The 19002-nt window shown below is 45.0% G+C and overlaps 2 protein-coding genes across 3 annotated transcripts; one reads left to right on the forward strand and one right to left on the reverse strand.

The window, feature by feature from the left end:
- The first annotated feature begins 585 nt into the window (after nucleotides 1-585).
- On the forward strand, nucleotides 586-2963 carry LOC144214653 (transmembrane protein 65-like). Of its 2 annotated transcripts, XM_077743217.1 has the most exons (8): nucleotides 586-1234; nucleotides 1540-1584; nucleotides 1729-1796; nucleotides 1881-1935; nucleotides 2044-2086; nucleotides 2202-2307; nucleotides 2368-2490; nucleotides 2675-2963. In XM_077743217.1, exons 1-7 carry the CDS (start codon nucleotides 1009-1011, stop codon nucleotides 2476-2478), a joined length of 654 nt encoding a protein of 217 aa, XP_077599343.1. In that variant the 5' UTR covers nucleotides 586-1008; the 3' UTR covers nucleotides 2479-2490; nucleotides 2675-2963. The 2 variants fall into 2 exon arrangements, with proteins under 2 accessions (XP_077599343.1, XP_077599342.1); XM_077743216.1 differs by having other exon boundaries at nucleotides 587-1234; nucleotides 2368-2963.
- On the reverse strand, nucleotides 2726-6280 carry vps45 (vacuolar protein sorting 45 homolog). The gene is made up of 14 exons (XM_077743212.1): nucleotides 6196-6280; nucleotides 5995-6114; nucleotides 5749-5883; nucleotides 5631-5691; nucleotides 5477-5556; nucleotides 5181-5387; nucleotides 5000-5110; nucleotides 4639-4773; nucleotides 4456-4569; nucleotides 4218-4385; nucleotides 3937-4095; nucleotides 3759-3866; nucleotides 3377-3702; nucleotides 2726-3152 (listed from the first exon to the last, which is right to left on the reverse strand). Exons 2-13 carry the CDS (start codon nucleotides 6085-6087, stop codon nucleotides 3577-3579), a joined length of 1497 nt encoding a protein of 498 aa, XP_077599338.1. The 5' UTR covers nucleotides 6088-6114; nucleotides 6196-6280; the 3' UTR covers nucleotides 2726-3152; nucleotides 3377-3576.
- Nucleotides 6281-19002: the final 12722 nt, after the last annotated feature.

Below are 19002 nucleotides of genomic sequence, written 5' to 3' on the forward strand. Positions count from 1 at the left end.
AACCATCTGCTGTGGAAAGCTTGAGCTGACACATGCTTTTTAATCCCTTCGTATTTTGGTCTCGGCTCGCATCGAGATACGAGTACAGGTCGCTCGTACTGTAAACAAATGGAAAGGTGGCCAAAGAACGGCTGACAAACTATTGTTTGCGTCACCCTATTCGCCAAATCAATTGCACTCAGTAGGCATTCATATGAAAATGATGCATCACGCCATTCAGAAGAAAAAAAAACACAAACAAGTCAAACAATGTCTTCTTACCTGAAAAGACACAGGAAGTGGCCCATTTGGCTCGTTACACCCACAAGGGTTGTTGGTACAATAGCTTTTGACCGCCAGGGGTCAAAGGCTCTCCACTGCGGCCTCCAGACTTGAAGGTCATTAATTATTGGAGGGGGGTCCGGGAGGGGCTTGTCCTTTTTTTGTATCCCATTCTCCTCCACTCGTGCTACTCGGTCAGGGGGCACACTTGTGGGATAAATCAGTTGTGTATTAGAAAGAGCCAAGGAGACATTAGTGTTTCAACTTCTTGCAATGTTTTTCTTCTTCTCCACCCTAGTGGAGGAAACATTACGACTCAAGACCACCATCTAGTGGTGATTTTGACACGGTGCACCATGAGTCGTGAAAAGTCAACATGTTGATTGAATGAAGGCTGGGCGTCTATTGCTGTTAACGGCTCCTCTTTTTAAATATAAATTGGAACAACTACCACAACACATACTCGGAGTATAAAATGGAGGTCATGTTGGGTATTAACTGCCAAATCAAATCGTATGCCTTTTAGTATATTATTTTCTTTTTCTTGGCCCTAAGTCGCCAGATGTTTTATCTTGAAAGCAAGCACAGGAAATACAGTCCCTTCCCTCTTTATGACTTGACTACAACTCGAAACTTGGACGCCAAAGAACGAAGTGGGTCGTCCAAAGTATTCGGTTCGTATTTATTTATCTTATTATTGGAGAAACTGCAAAACCGAGCGATCGCTTTTGAAACTTTTGGCTGGCCATGCTGCGCCTGTGCGCGGCGTCGGTTCGGCTTCGGCTCGGGCTCGGGCTCCACCCGAGCCGAGTGTCGTGGCAGCGCCAGCTCGGAACCCACGGCCGAAAAGAATCCAGGGAGCCGCTCAACTCTCCCAAACGGGCCAAAGAGTTCATCTACCGGCTACAAGCCGGCGAGAGGAGCTGCTTGCTCCAAGAGCTCCAGAACTTTGAGTCTATCGCCATCGCTCAAGGTGCGTCTTTCTCTCGCGTCACTTCCGTGTCAAGAACTCACCTGGTGGGGTATTATCTCCATTTCAATTCGGAATGAACGTGTTTCATTGGCGGCGATAGACGTCAAATTCCTTCCCTGTTCAAATGGATTGGACATCTATTGTTCTCAATAGGAATCAATGAGCTTAAAGGGAAAAAACAGCTTGATTAACTGATGTGTGGTTATACTCTTATATGTAAAGGTTTTCTTTCGTGTTTGTCATATTATGTAGCAGTGAAATATCTTTTAATTGCTTAAAATACATATACATTTTTTCCTCTGCAGAGACAGTGGAACCTTCACCACCAACTGCTGCACAAATCAAATATGGTCAGTATAGACACACAAACATGCCTTTTAGATTAAATAAATACATATACATATATTTAAATGTTTTAAAAAGTAATTGTATGTGCTTTTGCTTTTGGTATGGAAGGCCGTCTTACACAGTCACATGTTCTCTTCCATTTTTAGTTTTGTTCCATAATACACTTCCATTCATCGGCTTCGGTTTCCTGGACAACGCCATCATGATCTCAGCCGTGAGTGACGGACGCCAGAGCACTTTTACTTCTCGTCCTGGTTTTTGTCACTCATTTTCTTTTCTTATTTTGCGTCTTCCTCAGGGAACACAAATCGAACTCTCCATTGGCATCACACTAGGCATCTCCACCATGGCTGGTAAGTTCCAAAAGTGATGCGAGAACATCGCCCTCTGCTGGCCTGGAGGGCAATTGAACACATAACATATATACTACATATCAACTTAGTTTTTCCCTGTTTTTGCAGCCGCCGCCTTAGGGAACCTGGTGTCCGATTTAGCGGGTCTCGGGTAAGAATTCTCCTGTCTTTCAACATTTTGATCAGATTTGAAAACTAGTTTTTGATATTTATTAGCAATTGGGGATTAAATCCTAAAGCTAACCGACTTGATGTCCTGCTCCTAGCCTAGCGGGCTACGTGGAGGCGCTAGCATCCAGACTCGGCATGCAAGTTCCAGAGCTTACGCCCAAACAGGTGGACATGTGGCAGACCCGGCTCAGCGCACATACGGTGGGTAGACTGACTCCGCCCACGTCCAGCCATCGTCCTCATCCTTTTTTTTGTCCATAGGGCAAAGCCATCGGCGTTGTCATCGGGTGCATTCTGGGAATGTTCCCACTCTTCTTCATCAGTGATGACGAGGATAAGAAGGCCAAAACGGACAAAGCCAAGCCATGCTAACGCTTAGCGAAGGTATGCTAAAATCAAAAGATTGATGTCATCAAGGGTTTGAGAATAGTAGTAAAATTGCCTTCAGTCGTCGGGCAGATTTCATTTGATAAGGTCCCAAAAATATTTGGAATATATATATTTTACCAGACTTCCTCTTCAACACTGGGTGCTAACTGCTACCTCATACATTTTTATTTCTTTACAGATATCTTTGTTTTTGGTCATTTACCTTGAAATGTAGAAGAAAACATTTAAATGAACATTATATTTCCTTTTATTATAGTGCACTACAAATTTGTGGTCTCAAATTATAATCATCAGCCACAAGAATGTTGTAAACACACAAGTCACATTAAATCCCTTTTTGTTGAGAAAGATTATTTTACAGTTTTTCCAATAAGAAATGAGCCAAAGTAACAAAATGGCTGTTTTTGTAAAACATTTGTACTGAGTTTTAATAACAGAAAAATAAATGGAGTATCTTCTTTTTGGAATGTTGTGTTTAACATAACATCAGAAAATGATGAATATTATCATTTTATTTAGAGTTAAATGACATGATTCACATTAAAGACAAAAACGTAAAGTGACAAATACTTGAAAGCGCTCAGTGTCTGTGGCGACTAATCCCCTGCGACCGCTCGCCACCGCTGCTTGTGGATGACATCACTTCCTCTAGAAAGCTGAGGACAGAAAAGACAACTCTGACAAAGCTGAAACATGACCCTCCCAACATGGCCTCAGGATAGCAGCCATGTTGGGAGGGTCAAAATTCCCCTGAAAGTCAACATCCTAACATTAAAATCCAGTCTTAACTAGCTTATTTCCACCAAAGATGACCTCAATTCTATCTAGCAGGCTAATTGGACTGCTATCCTCGTCAATGACACTGAAAATTGCGAATTACCTCTTGGTATTGAGCATGCTGCTTCCTCCAAGCACAATCCGGACGCCGGGCGTATTGCGGTTCATGTTGTAAACACACAAAGCTTCTTCATAGGTAGCCCCTCCGATCACAAACACGATGACGTCCTGCGGCCTGCGCGTAGACGCCGTCGTCACGTGACACCACTGCCGACCGATTCCCTCCCCTCCCACGGCGACCGCTCACCTGTCTCTGAGGCTGCTGGCTCCCAGATAAGGAAACTGACTGTCCTTCAGGCGACCTTTGATCAGCTGATCCAGCGTGTCGTGAAGAAGAGGTTGATGTTGCGTGAAGACGTTCTCCACGCCCTGCACGCACGCCAGTGTCACGAGAAGTGGGTTTGCGAGCGGTCGCCGGGACTCACCTTGAGGCCTTTGAAAAACTGTTTGGTGATGGCGACGGCGTCCGTGGGCGTGACCAGGTCGCTTCCCCTGACTCGCTTCCCTCCGTACTCCACCACGCACTGGACCATCTGACAAACACAATATCATTTCCCACAATATTTACTAAATGAAATACAGACTGGTAGCGACTGGGCGTACCTTGCGCCGGCTTTCGGACACGCCCCTCCTGGCCAGCAGCTCCACCAGGGCGGGCAGGACGCTGGAGCTGTGACGCTCGTAGCGCAAGGCGTACAGCGCCACCAGGCGGACGGCATCCATTTCTGACACTCGGGGGTTCTGCAGCAGCCGGCGCACGTTCTGCACAAACAAACATTTGCTTTTAATCCGTTCAAATTGCACCAATAACATCTTTTTTGGGCTCAAACTGTTGCTTATTCACTAGTGATACATGAATAAGGTTTTGATTGGGTGGCGTTTACCTGCTGCGCGCTGGAGTGATCGTTCTGGCAAGCCAGCTCCTGCTCCACCTCCGACACCTCCATCAGCTGGCGTTCGGCCACCAGGCGGGACAGCTCGCCCACCACCGTCACGTGCTTGGACACGGTGCCCGACATCTTCTTGAATTGCGGGTAGTTGTCCACAAACGACTGGCAGAGAGAAAGAAAAAAAAGCGCCATCAAAATCTGACAGGACGCAAAAGGTGGCGTGCTCACCTACCTTCATGTCCGAGATGGACTCCAGCTTCTGCTGCCCTTTAGGTCTCTTTTTCTGGAAGTCTTCCATCAGGTTCTTGATATTGGTGCCGATCTCGGCAAAGTTCAGGTACAAGTTCTGGAGACCGGCCGGCGGGGGATACGTTTTAACGAGGCGGACCAAGACGGACGGCGTGCGGAAACTCACGTTGGCGTAGAACTCGTCGTTCTCCGCGGACAGGACCACCTCGCGGAGGTCTTTGCTGATACCCGGAACTCGGGACAAGTCGATGCGGTTGTTGTTGATGCCCAGGAGCTCGTGGACCATTGCCTGGTACGTCCACTATTAAAGAAAATATGTATTATCTCATTTATAAGTATTTTTTCTAAATTAAATGTTACTTTATGATAGATCAAATTCAAATAATAAGTTATTATCCAGCTCATAAGACACAATGGACATATTTTGCTTATAAAAAAAGACTATTTGCTGTTTTGGCACTCTTTAATTAGCTTCTTAATTAAAAAATGTAATGTATAAATGAAATAAATGATTGTTTTCCAATAACCTGGTTGAGCAGTGGCGTGATCGCGTCATCACTACGGTCAAGGATGATCAAAAGGGGCGGGACTTCCGTCTTCCTGAAGTCGAAAAGCTCGTACTCCTTGGTGATGATTTGCTGCAAGGGGGTGGAGCCAGAGTTCAGAGGTGGGCGTGTGTGCGAGCTAATGCCACCACGCCTTCCTCACCTTAACATTTTCAGCCAGGCGTTTGGACATGTCGGAGGACAACTGGTAGCGAATCATGGGACACTTTTTGAGCGCCAATAGGAGTGAGGTCAAACCCTGCGTGCACCGCCACAAGACGGTTGGATCCCAGCTCCGCCCCTTGGCCACGCCTTGCAAGTTGAGGGAGAACACGTGAGGATTGATGGCGATAAAATCTCCGTAAAATTCCTGCAAAAACATGAAAAGGATACGAAGGAACATATCACAATTATCGTTTTTTTTTATTTCTATTAACAAAGTTATAACCCGGGACTCACCTGCACTTCCGCTACCACTTCTTGTTCGTCAGCCTCGGCCAAAGCTTTGATTTCACTTTTACTGATCACGTTGCTGAAGTCTAAAAACACATGGACACAAATTAGCATGCTGGCCTTCTAATGAGGTTAAAAAAAGGGTTTGCAGGAGCCTCACAGATGAAGTAGACGCTGTATTTTGGTCTTCTGAGCTCCTGAATGAGATGTTCCACGTTTTCCTAAGAAAGAAACAAAGGTCATGTGACCTGCTTTTGGATTTTGGAGAGAGAACATACCTTGGTGGGTCTGAGGAAGCAGATGGCCTTCAGGTGTTTCATACTTTCTCTGTTCTGAGAGTCAATCCGTTCAAAGAGGTAGACTTCCTTCTGCAGGATCTCAGATTGTGTGTAGACCACACTCACGATACTGGTCTACATGCACAGTTTGAAGAGAGAGCCAATTTATATACATTAACTCAATATTTGCAATAAAGACGTGTACGTGTTATTTACAAAAAAAATGATATAAATGCAGATTCTGACCGTCTCCTTGTCCATGAGCAGAACCTTCATCCCCGCCCCGCTGCTCTCGATCATCTTGGAGATGTACTGCTTCACCGCCAGTGTCACGTTCATGGTGCACACTCGTCAACCAGTTGCACTCTAAGATAAAAAAAAATGCACCTCTGGTGGGCTTTAAGATGGAAATCGGCCCCAAAGATGTCGATCAAATCGATCAATTACTCTTTCAGTGACTCCTGAAAAGACAGTGTCCGATGACTTCCGTGTTGATGAATGACGTCAGCATCTAGCTTCTAGTCACGTGACCGGAGCCCGCTAGCCTGACGTTGCCGAATATTTTTATTTGTTAAAAGTATGCTATTTCAAAAATTTAAGTCAACTATTTGGTAAGTGTGAGATTTCACGTGAGTATTGGCGAAAGTTTCCACTTTGGTGTTACGTGTTTTCACCTGGCGGTGTTTGTTAAAGAATACAACCAACTGAAATGGCTTAGCCTACTAGCAAGCAAGCAGATACAGAACTTAAATTCACACGTCGAAATATATAAATAAAAACGAATAAATATAAATAAATGAAATTAATTTGAGGTATTTAATTCTTAATGCCATAGTTTATCCCCCGCTTACTGCTAGCGAATGTTTCCCTTGGCTGTAAATACATTGGTGATTTTGTGTTGGCAAAACAAGTATTACTAGCAAGGCACACACTTTATTTCTTTATTTTTCATCATTTAGTTACGTTAGTCAGTCAATTAAGATTTGATTCTCGTTGGCAGTATTACTTCATTAGCTTATTCATTCATTCTTTTTCGTTCCTCTTATCCTCACATGGGTTAACAATGATAAATTGAAGGTTTTATTTAATACAGAGCATTTCAGTCTCTTTAGGGTGACAAATGAAAAGAAAACGGACAAAATTAGTATTTTATTCATGGCGAAAATGTGTTTTTTGTTCAAACAAAGAAAAAACTATTTTCAGATGAGCTCTTAGCACTTCGGCTACGCCAATGCTGATAAGTGAACAAGCAAATGGAGGCTGGACCATCTACAATCAGTAGACTCGACTGAGGAGAGCCGTTGACAATTGACATTTTCGCCTCTTGTGTATGATAAACATACAAATTTGTTATTATTTCAATCGGCCGTGTCGGTTTAAAGATTTAACGTTTATTTCAATCGTAACATTTAAGTAGAATGTCGGCAAGCTTTTAGCATAGCTTCCAAAGCTAACTGTATTCCTCCGCCCGGTGGTTAGGCAGACAGAGCGAAACAGGCGTGGTGGAAGGATACACCCAAAACAACGGCCGTATCACACACGGTTCCAACACGCAGCGTGTCGCGCCTAACGGCTAGCTGCTAGTCAAAGAGCTCTTTCTTACATTTTTGTATGAAAAAGACGCCACTTTGCGGTTACAAGTTGACTCAAGTAAGTCTTTATTGGAAACTTTAAAGGGACAGAAAAGGTAAGGGAATGTGCGGGGAAGTTTGTACAAACGCTCGTTTTACAGAATTCACAGTTGTATGGGACATGATATGCCGGGCTAGTTTGTTAGCATGTTAGCATTTGAAGGTAGCACTGGTTAGGACGTGGACTGCTACACCACTTATACTGCTGCCCACCTTTGACAGAATCACTTAAATCGATCTTTTGTCAATAATATTGCAAACAGCGGAATAACACAAAGTTTCAATGCAAAGTACTTATCTCTGTGACATTTTTGTTTAAAGTGTATGACTTTGTTACACCACAACGCTAGAATTTAGTTTTAATGAGAATCGCTTTGTAGCTAGCTCTTAACACGTTCCAGTAAGCTAACAGTAACTACGATGAATTGAATACACATTTCAAATCAAATAAATTGGTATTTAAATAGTTTAAGGGTTTTATTTTCTAACTGTGTAAACAAATACAGGTTCTAATTATGACAGGCTTTTCCTTTATAAAGGCTAACTAAGCCCTCAAAACACTTTTATAATATGTTTACATAAGGTAAATTTGCATGAAAAGACAATTAAAAAATTAAAAAGGTATCAATTGAAATTCGAATCAACTCACAACATATTAAAATCCATAGCCATTTTTAGACCTAGTTTAATGGTGGTCGTAGTTCTTTTTTAACGTATTTATAACATGTTCAGAGGCAAAAAATGGAAAGCAAATATAAAAACATAATAAAACGTAATGAGTTTAAATAATTTATTGAGTAACAACAAATGTATTAGCATATTAATCAACAACTATTCTGAATATAAAAATAATAACACGTTCAAATGCATTGGACGCATTTCATTGAAAGCGAATGAGTTAAATGTCAAATCAGGCGTCAAGCAGTTCATGAACTAACGACAACATTTTCACAGAACTCAAGAGACATCGATGGCCGTTCGTTCCGAGACGCCGATGGAATGCGAAGCAGAAGAAGACGCAACGTCGTATGATGAAGGTGACTATTTCAAAGGAGTTGACATTTGGGCTCGATAATTAGAAACATGTTTTGGTATTTGCATTGGATGAAAGATGACGATGAGGAAGAGGAACCCCTGCCGCCAAATGTCGTCGCCTCGCTCGCCAGTTGCGGCGCCCCGGAGGTAACGTGTCATGCTATTATTGATAATGACGTCAAGGATGAAATCACTCACAACCATTAGGTGTCCAATTCATTTAAACTGGGAGGTTTTGACAGTGACATTCAGTGCCCTTGGCAGCCCTAGATAGCACCAATTATTTTTTTACCCGTTGCGATGTTAAATGTTGGATACATCAATGGCAACATGAGATGAAACAGGTGACTAATCTGTAATTATTTAATCAAATCCATCAATTAATAGCAAAAGTAGTCGACAGATTAAGTTATCATTGCCAGCAAAGATGTATTTTCAGCATCATAGACGGTACCCTAATTCAATGGAATTCTAGCATCGTCAATGGCAACCAATAGGTTAATATGGTTTTACTTGTTTCCTAAATGTGTGTTTAGTCATCAAGCTCCTGCCTCAGCTTCTCTGTGAATGGTCGCCGTGTCCCCTTGCTGCCTGGAGGTCAGTCTTAGTTCCATGCTCTTCAATTTCCCAATCAACTTAGTGTACATTTCTAATTCCCCTAAAATTGCTTCTGTTATCTTACACAAGAAACTCCTGCAATTGGCCCAATATTTTTATTCTATTTTTCAAACAGTAAAAAAATCTTTCAATTTAGTCTAAATATCAAAGAAAATAAAAATACATCCCTATAGCTTATAACTAATGCATTGACTTTAACTAAAACAAAAAATTAACAGGGGGCAGCACCGAGCTAAATCTGCACTTCCATCCCGGCGGCACGTCCAGCGGCTTCGTCACCGTCCATCCGGCGCCCATGCAAGCGCCGCCTCCCTCTTTGTCTGACCACACCCCCATCATTACGGGTATGTGACTCATCACGCCAGAAACCAGCGCGAACGTTGTGGTGACTTCTTTGAATGCACGCAGGTGTGGTCTCGGGTCTCGACGCTCACAAAGTCATCAATGAGCACCAGATGAACCCCGTGGCTCATCAAACAGCGCCATTGTCATCAACACCCAAGAGTCCCAAAAGACCCATAATTAGGAAATATATACCTAAAGGTTGAAACTGTCATTTGACATTTTCAGTCCAATCCCAACTTCATCATTGATCTATTTTTGACTGTTTGTCTGCGTGGTGTGTTCAGGTCCCACACGTCCCTACAAGTGTTCGTTTTGTTCGTCTCAGTACAAGCTGATCGCAGAGCTGCGAGGATTCATATGCGTAAGATAAATCGAACGTCTGCGACCATTCTCGTCCCTATTTTCGTGTAAAGCGTGAGTAACATCACCTCCCGCTTGACCAGTTGTGCAGCCCCGTCATTAAAATGAGCGTGAATAACCTCAAGTCAGCACTGAACAAGAAGAAGGCCCGCAAGCGTATGAGGAAGAGATCCAGGAAAGGGAGAAGGCCGATGACCAACAGCACGCCGCCCTCCGTGAGTTTCCCGCATCGCTAGCCCGCCGTCCTTCAAACTCCAGCAGTGATCTCATTTGTTTATTTTCTCAGCCACCGGTCACGCCGTCTCCAAAGCCGCCCGCCAACGCCGCCCCGCCCAGAAGCTCGCCTGCTATCGCCGCCCCGCCCAGAATCTCGCCCGCCATGGCCGCCCCGCCCAGAATCTCACCAGCCAACGCCGCCCCGCCCAGAATCTCGCCAGCCCTCGTTCCTCGGGCCATGCCCGAATGCGGCAAGATGGTCATCATGGTGGATGATTTCTACTATGGTTGCGACCCAGGCGGCGCGGCCGACAACATTGTTAAGAATCAGCAGCGTGCTAGACCTTATGACTGCGCACACTGTCCTGAGAGTCTACACAACAATATCACGTGAGAAATATGGAGCAGAAAATCATATTTACTGCTCTTTGTATTTTTTTACTCAAAAATATAACATCTGAAGAGACTGAACTAGTCCACTGCTACCTAGGCTAATGTCCCACATGAAGTGCCACGTCGCCAAGATGGCTGAAAAGGACCGCCACATGAAGACTGTGTCTTCTTGTTCTCACTGCTTCCGCCGTTTCAACACTCCACTCCAACTGGAGCGTCATGTGGAGTCGGCGCACACCCGACTGCAGTCCACAGGTCAGTCTCGCACGCACGCACGCACGTATGGACGCACTCAGCATGAGCAGCTTGTCACAAACACATCATCTTTTCTCATCACAGTCAAGTGTGAAATCTGCGAGCTGGATTTTGGCACGGCACCTTTGTTCCTACAACACATGAAGAATACGCACAAAGCCGGGGAGATGCCTTACGTTTGCCAGGTGGGCTAAAATTAAGTTCATGTTAATTCATTGGCTCCCCATAGGTGATGCCCAAATGGCAGCAAAATGTGCTTAATAGAACATGACGTTTTCAGGTCTGCCACTTCAGATCGTCCTTCTACTCTGAAGTGTGGCGTCATTTTGAGGAGGTTCACGCCAACACTGACAACCTAATGTGTCCGTACTGTCTGAAGGTTCTGCACAACGGCCTCGGCTACATGCAACATTTTGCCAAGCATCAGGTGACTTCCAAAATTCAGTAGTTGAAGCACTCTTTTTTTTCACTTATTGCCTGTGTTGGGTTCGAATTGACGTACTTTTTGCATGTGCTCTCAGAGAAAATGTTGGTCAAACTGCAACAAGTGTCGCCTTCAATTCCTTTTTGCAAAAGAGCGTATAGAGCATCAACGTCAGCACCACAGGACTCACATTGTCCCTCCGCAAGTCAAAGGACTTAAACTAGGTGCCAGGGTGGGTACTCCGTTTTTCCCATTTTAGTTCTTTTTTTTAATGTTTCTTTCTGTTATTTTTTTAAATTTACATGAGTGTATGTGTTTAGGTGACCGTCAGGACGTACTCTGGGTTGGCGGTGGCAGAGTTTGAGGAGTCCACAGGTCGAGCGATGCATGCGTGCAAGGTTGGTTTCAAAGACAGGTTTGATGAATTCCTTTTAAGGCTCAATACTGATGTCGTGCCATCCAGGTGGTGAACGTGAAAGATTCGCCGCTCTCGCCGGAAGTTCCCAGGAAGAAACGGCGAGTGAGTTTAGCTACACTGGTGTGTAACTTCAGCAGGTACAACTCCCAAGATTGCCCTTATTGGTCCAAAACATATTTTTTGTTTGTGTTTAAATCAAGATTTTTCTTTTTTTGTCAGTGATGAAGAAGAAAAGACAACAGCACATTCTGGTCGTCAGTGCTTGGAGTGCCTGTCGCCCATCAGTAAAATGAGTGCACACTTTCTGTCTAATGTGCGCTGCTCGATCTGCCCGTTTACCACTTGCTGCTCTATCGCCTATGCCAATCACATGATCAGGTTAGCCTTTCCAAATATTGTCTAGGAAAAAAAAAAGATTAGCATTAAGATAGTTGGCTGGCATTAACCTTTAAGGGAAAATACGGTGTCTCCGCAGAGATCACACAGCCATCAAGCAGAAGGACAACTACCACAGCATGTTTGGTGTTGGCACTCGGTAAGTGGAAAGCGGCCACCGCCACATGCTATCAATGGTTGACGCCCGCATTTGTTTTATGCATCAGGTTGGGAGAGAAGCTGAGGTGCACTTACTGTTCCTTTTGCACTGACGGGGGAGACGAGATGGCTGCTCATGTAGCGGACCATCCAGAATACGCATATGTCACGGCGGCACAACCCGGTAATATAGTGTTGCCTTCTATTAGATCAGGAGGCGAAAATTTATCCACTTTTTTTTTCTTATGTCAAACCTTAAGGGACACCCCACAATTTTCATGTCTTGTTGTCGTGTTTCAGATGCTTCAGCGACCTTCAAGACAAACACAGAATCGACGCTTAAATGTAACAGGTAAGTAACGCTACTCCCTCCTGATGCCACTTGATGTTTGACTGGAATCTAACGACTAGTAACAAACGCATTTCAATTCACAGCAAACAATCACCAGGAATTGGGGGAGCCTTCATCCCCATTGGTCAGGTCCCACCCGGCGGTCCCATCCCTTGCCGGCTGTCCGTCAAAGAGCTAACATCCCCCTACAAGCCTTCCTGCCCTGCCGCCATGACGCTCACCTTCCTGAAGCCACAACCACAGCCACATACATCTCCACCCGCCACACAACAGCAGCTGCTAGCCGAGTGGGAGTGGCGGGTGGCCACGTGGGTGATGATCCGCCGCGAGCAGCAGCTGCAGGTCAAGGAAGACGTCCTGCTGCGGGCCGGCGCCCGCGCACTACCCGAGGGGAGTCGCGAGGCCGCACGCTACCGCCGCACCGTCCTCCGCCTGTGTCGCCAGCCGCGCTACGACTTTCAAAACGGGCGGCTGCCCAAGAAGGTGGTGGACATGGTGACCGAGAGGAGCGGCGCTTTCGTCAACCTGCTGTGCACGCAAGTGAGTCGGCCATCTTGCGGGCAGATTTTCACTTTGGGATTGATTACAAGTTAAAGGGTTTATTGGAAGGATCCAAAATGATTTCACAGTTTATTGGCCTTTCAAGTTAGGGTTGCATCCTAACCATTTCTCTGTTTGGATTTGCAGATCCAGAGGTCGGCGCTACGTCCCCGGCAGGTGGGCTTCATGGACGAGCTGTCGGTGTTTGTGGACGACGAGCTCTTCTCGGCCCGCAAGTGGGCGGCCTTCCAGTTGCTGGGCTCCCCTTCCCAGAAGCCTCTCTTCGAAGTCATGCTGTCGGCGTTGTCGGATGGCACCTTCCTGCCGCCCGTTGTCTTCTTCCGAGGCCCGGCGCCGCATTTTCCTCCCGATTTCCCCGACAACGTGCTTTTAGAAGCCAACCGCGACGGCTTTGACGACGCCGACCGACTGCATGTCTGGACGCAAAAAGTGTGGCGTCCCTTCATGGCGCCGCACGGCGACTCCCTGCTAATGGTCGACGTCCACCGGGGCCACTCCACCTCTGAGTTCAAGACACAGCTCGGCGGCAACGCCATCTTTATCCCCGCCGGATGCGCCTTTCGCCTCCAGCCTCTAGATGTCTGCGTCAAACCCGTCCTCTCCAAGTTCTTGCAGGTAAAAGCAACACACACAAAAATTAATAATAATAATAATGGCGGAAATTTTGACATGGCACCTCAATGACATTACTGGGTCCAGGCACGCTGGAATCATCTGGTGGCGCATGGCGGTCTGGATGGTCTGAGCCTGGACCAGCTAGCCTTGACGTTAGCCTGCTGGCTTAGCGAAGTGGCGACCATGCTGGTGGCGGACCCCACCATCTTGAGAAGGTAAATTGATTTTTTACTTCAATGACTGCAATTTATATGAGAATGCTCCCATGTATGGGTTACTTCATGACACATTGACGGCGGTAGATGTCCTACCTTGGGTTTGCGGCCATTCATTTGACTTGTTTGCCTCGCCCTCAGGTCCTTCGCGTCCATGTGCCATTTGCGGCCGGAATGCGACGACGGCAAGAATCTGATCCGGACGCTGATCAACAAGCTGAATGTGCCATTGGCACCGGCCAAAGTGGTGTCAAATGGCGACGAAGTCCAGCTCATGCTCACCCTGCGGGAAGAACGCCAACCTAAAGTTCAGCCCGGAAACTGACCCATGTCGTGAGTCGCCGTATTGGCGAGTATTTGGTGTTCCAAAAGATGTTTTTTTTTTTTACATTGAGGCATAGTTTCTGGTATATTTGGTTTCAAATCATCAAAGCTTTCTAAATCGGCTTTTTTTCCCCCCCTTAACTTCATTGGCTGCCATTGACGGTCACAGACGTCCAATCCATTTGGTTGGGTGGCAGCGAATAAACACGTTCCTTCTCTTCAATGATTGGACGTCTACTAGTCAAACTAACAGTCATAGCAAAAAGATGATTGGACGTCTGTAAAGGTAAGTCACCTTTTATTTATTGAATATTAAAGGGAAATCTCACTGCATAGACGTCTATTATCGTCAATGGCACTGAAAGAGTTAAGGAGAAATGAAGCTTTGGTGACATCTGCTGTTGTGTTAAAGTATTCCAGCCTCAACTTTGTTGTTTGCTCTTTACTGATTGGAAATTGTTCATTCAAATTGTTCAAAGGTTTATTGTAAATAGCAAATGAGAGACCAGTTATACATTTTTTAAATATTTTGATCATTAAAATCATAAGTTAAATGTTTATTTGTCATGCCTTTGTGTCATCAAATTGACTTTCTTCAATGTAGGCAAAAGTTCTGCACCCCGATGATTTAAACTTAAATTGCATCGTGGGAAAAAGAAGCTGTAAGTCCCCTGTGGCGCGTGTGTGTGAGTGCGCATCCTGTAAACACGTCAATAAAACGCACGCGCTTCACATTGTGTTGCTTTTCAACACACAAAAGTGGACAGGAAGTGGAACACACAATATGACAAGTGACATGATGGTCACGTGACGCCATCCCGTGTGACAATGGCGCGCTCCGTAGGGGGTTCAAAGTGCAAGGCAGAGCGCATCTGGCATCTCCGGCTTTCTCGGCCCAGGGCATGCTGGGAAAGGGAAGCCTTCTCACAGATGCTAAATTTAAAAAATTCCGACACTGCCTGTCAAATTCATACGTGCCAAGAAACTAGACTTTTTACTCATCTGCCATTGAATGGAAATAGATGTCTAATTTACTTTAAGTGGGAGGGTTGACAGCAAATGAATTGACACTTTGGCTGGTACAGGGATAGGCTCCAGCCTAATCATAATATATATTTTAACTGTTTTTTTTAGCAATTAAATTGGACATCTATTGCCATCAATGGCAGTCAATGGGCGAATATATTCTTTAATTCATTTCGGAGTACATTTAAAACAAAAGTATGCCAATTTCTACTACTTTACTTAATTTCATCTAATGTGATTCATCGCAATTAATTCGGATTAAAAATGTTAACCGGCCCTGCTTGACCTTTGACCCCTGACATCATCGGGATCAAATGATTCATCCCAATCCATTCCTTTGGTGTCCTGAGAACGGAAAAACCAAGAATGCCACAGGAACTCTTTTTTTTTTGCGCATGTGGGTGTTTTGCTCCATTGTTGAACGTCCAGCTGCGCCACGGTCAAACAAAGAACTTTTGTTAAACCCCCCCAAATTGAACCTTTTGCTGCATTAACTGTACTTTTGTAGTTCTTCTAGTTGGCAAAGTTTCTGTGAGAAGAAGATAAAGAAGACATCAATTCCCGGGGACGTCTTTTTGGCTAGAAACCAGGAACCTTGGAAGGAAAAGCGCAGCTGTGGATACCCCAAGCCTTGCTTTTAGACCATGCCCAAATCGGACCTAGCCCCGCCCACTCCTCTTCCTTGTAGTTCACACACATTAACACAAACACACACGTGCAACAAGTGGATGCGGGATGGCGGCCTTTTGTGTGTCGGCGCTCACGATTGTCTTGATCATCACTGCCGGTGAGTACTCGCCGTAATTCCATGTCTTTGACGGCAATAGACGTCCAATTCATTTTGGACTGGGACGTGGGGTAGTCATTGCACAAATATTCCTATCGGTGCGTGAACTTCATTCGTCAATCATTGCTTGAAGGGGATGTACGTGTCAATATGTAAGATCGTGGGATCGGACACACGGACAGATGATGTCCAGGTGTGTTTTCTATTAGTGGAGGAAAAAAAAGGCCCTGTTTGCATGATTCATGTTTAGACTCCCACTTGTGTTCCAGCATTCTTATCTTTTCTTGTCCGTTCACAGAGACTCGTGGCGCCTTGTATTCACTCTGTTTGTGTGTGTGTGTGTGATTAGTGTGCCAGGCCGAGGTGACGTCATTTCCAGAATATGAATATGATGACTTGAATGCAACACTTCACTACAGCTTCTTCAGTGAGTCAGCACAACACCTTCATTTAAATACAAAAGACGGTCAGAAAATATCACCCATACATTTACAAACATACAAAAAATTAATCCACACACATTTCACCCACTCGCTCCTACGCAGACTCTGAAACACACAAAAAAACTCACTCCAACACACACACACACACACGTATGCAAACTGTCTGTTCATGCGTTCATATGCATGCTCGTAGGCAACACAAGCAGCGAGGACCTCGACGAGTTCCTGAAGAACCGAACGCACCTCCTGGACTCGCACGAGGACGACAATGAAGACGAAGCGTGGGTGACCACGGCGACGCCGCGCATGCCAGGGGGCGGAGTCACCGACAAGGCGGTGTCGTTGACCTCGGCACTGTCGGTAAGACCCACTGCGGCCTATAAGTCTAAAATACTACTTTGGTGCCACAGACTGTAGTAAGTGTCCAATCTATTTGAAGCGAGAGAGTTGGCAGTGAGAAGAGTGTGTCTTTTTTTAATTTGAGCTAGGAAAGGACGTCTATTGCTATCAATGGCAGCCAATGGAGTCCACTTCCAAACCAAAACAGCGTAATGCTAACTTTTTTCCTCTGCTTGACTTCTGGCAGGTGATGACGATGATGATGACGATGATGGTGGTCGTCATGGAAATACACACGTGACCCGCCCCCCGCCCCTCAATCAAGGTCAATCACAAACACACACGAGACAAGTGGCTTTTTTGTTAATGAATTATTTCATTACTATCAATCAATACATCATTGAGTCGGAAATGTGTACTCGCATTGTTTTTGTTGTTTTAAACTTCAGCTCTTCAAATAAAAAATGAGTTCATGCTCACTTTTTCAATCAATTTAAGCTTACAGTGATGATATACATCTAATCATCTTTCTACTTTGAATGGAAATTTCTTTGTCAGCCTGAAGACGCCTCACTTCTAGTGGATTGAACATTTACTGCAGTCAATAGCAGTTAATGAGTCAAAATCATTCTTGGCACTCACACACTAATAACCCTTTGTATACATCATTGTTCTTATGTACTTTCCTATGAAGTTTTACAAAAGTTGAATGGTTTTGCATTTGTGCGTCATTTGAAGACAAACGATGTTCCTTTTTCAATGTATTCAGTCCAAAAGGCGGCGTTTTGTCATCTTTTGACAATCTGCCGAGGGTGTGACCCTCGCCTGGGGGTCATCTCCTTCCCATGGTGCTTTGCCACTTGGACCAGCGTCTTCTGGTGAATTCCATAATCTAAAATAAACACAAGGCCGCCGGCGGCGGCGGCTGTCAACGAGCCCACCGCGGTCCTTGTCAACACTCGCCGTACCTTTAACGCCACTGTGTTAACGACTTCCAACTCGGAGGTTTTATTCAACAGGTCGCTGCAAGGTGAAACGGACGCCGTTGTCACCGCTGGAAAATCAGAGGCAGACTCTTTCAGCGACATTGACGGTGACTGGACGCCACGTGAACCGTGGCGTCCGCTCACCTTGCGGCGGGTGACCTGTTGAATATTGAGCGAACGGCGCTTTCATCCATCAACGCCGGGCGCACTTTTTTGAGGTGACGCCAGCGCCACGTGACCAATGATGAGCGGTCGGGGGCCAGGAGAGAGAGGAGGAGCGGTCGCTATAAAAGCCAAGACGCCGCCAGACCTCGCCACCCTTGTCACCACGACAACTAGAACAACCGCAAGAGAAGAAGAAAAAGTTACCATCCGACCACCAGGTGAGTTTTTACATTTTTCTCCTTGTGGACTTGCATGTTTTTTTTTTCCACAGGTGTACACGCTTTGATATAATTAGAAGATTTAACACAACTGTGTCATCTGATGTTAAGTGGGAACCAGTCTAGTATTTAGTCAACATGTTTATTGACTTGAGTCGCAAAGATGATCAAAAAAACGGACAATTTTATTCTAAAATTGTCCATTTTATCTTCTTACAAGTATGTATTCCTCATTTACAATTATATATCTTTATAATTGCCGATATTTACATTTTTTTTAAATGACTAAAATAGTCAAGAGGTCTTACTATCCCAGAAAAAAATATTTTTAAAAATTAAACATGCCCAATAGTAGTCATTTGTTATAAAATTGGTTAGAGGTTTTACATGTAAAAATAAATAAAATATATTAAAAAATATCCAGTTGGCTCTAAAAGGGGTTAAAGGTCTTAAGTACTAAATATGTATATATAAAATGACCAGAATTATTCACTTGTTCTATATAAAGTTAATTGTTTTAACTGCCAAAAAATGTTTGTTTTTATACATGTGTATGTGTATATTGTTGACAACAGACCAATCAATGGCAAAAAAAGGTAATAATTTCATCTGTGTGTCATTAGGTTTTTCATCAACAATGGAGAGCCTTCGAGCATTCCTCTTCCTGTACGCGTGCGTGTCTCTGCTGACCCTCAGCCTCTGCCGGGGTCAAAGATCGGCCGCGCCGGATGACGACAACCTCACGCAACTGGCCGACGACGAGCTGGTGAGTCAAGCTTGATTTCCCTCCAATCGTATCAATCGATGGATGGTTTAGCTCATTAGTCGCCCGCTAGAGTGGCGAGCGACCGTTACGTCTGGCTGACGTCTTTCGCCCTCCGATCTTGACGCAGGCCGAGGCGCTTCAGGACTTCCTGGACGAAGCGGAAAGTCGAAGCGGCCTGTCGCTGGAGAAAAGGGCCAGCGTCATTCCCAGGGTGAGAAAGACGCTCTT

This window comes from Stigmatopora nigra, chromosome 21 (assembly GCF_051989575.1).
Source record: "Stigmatopora nigra isolate UIUO_SnigA chromosome 21, RoL_Snig_1.1, whole genome shotgun sequence".
In the NCBI taxonomy this organism is placed as follows: domain Eukaryota; kingdom Metazoa; phylum Chordata; class Actinopteri; order Syngnathiformes; family Syngnathidae; genus Stigmatopora; species Stigmatopora nigra.

Coding starts and splice junctions, on each gene's coding strand:
- LOC144214653 (XM_077743217.1), top strand. CDS start 1,009: ATGCTGCGCCTGTGCGCGGCGTCGGTTCGGCTTCGGCTCGGGCTCGGG. Junction 1,235..1,539: donor GTCTATCGCCATCGCTCAAG/GTGCGTCTTTCT, acceptor TTTCCTCTGCAG/AGACAGTGGAACCTTCACCA. Junction 1,585..1,728: donor TGCTGCACAAATCAAATATG/GTCAGTATAGAC, acceptor TTCCATTTTTAG/TTTTGTTCCATAATACACTT.
- vps45 (XM_077743212.1), bottom strand. CDS start 6,087: ATGAACGTGACACTGGCGGTGAAGCAGTACATCTCCAAGATGATCGAG. Junction 4,386..4,455: donor AGTCCATCTCGGACATGAAG/GTAGGTGAGCAC, acceptor TCTCTCTGCCAG/TCGTTTGTGGACAACTACCC. Junction 4,096..4,217: donor ATCACTCCAGCGCGCAGCAG/GTAAACGCCACC, acceptor TTGTTTGTGCAG/AACGTGCGCCGGCTGCTGCA.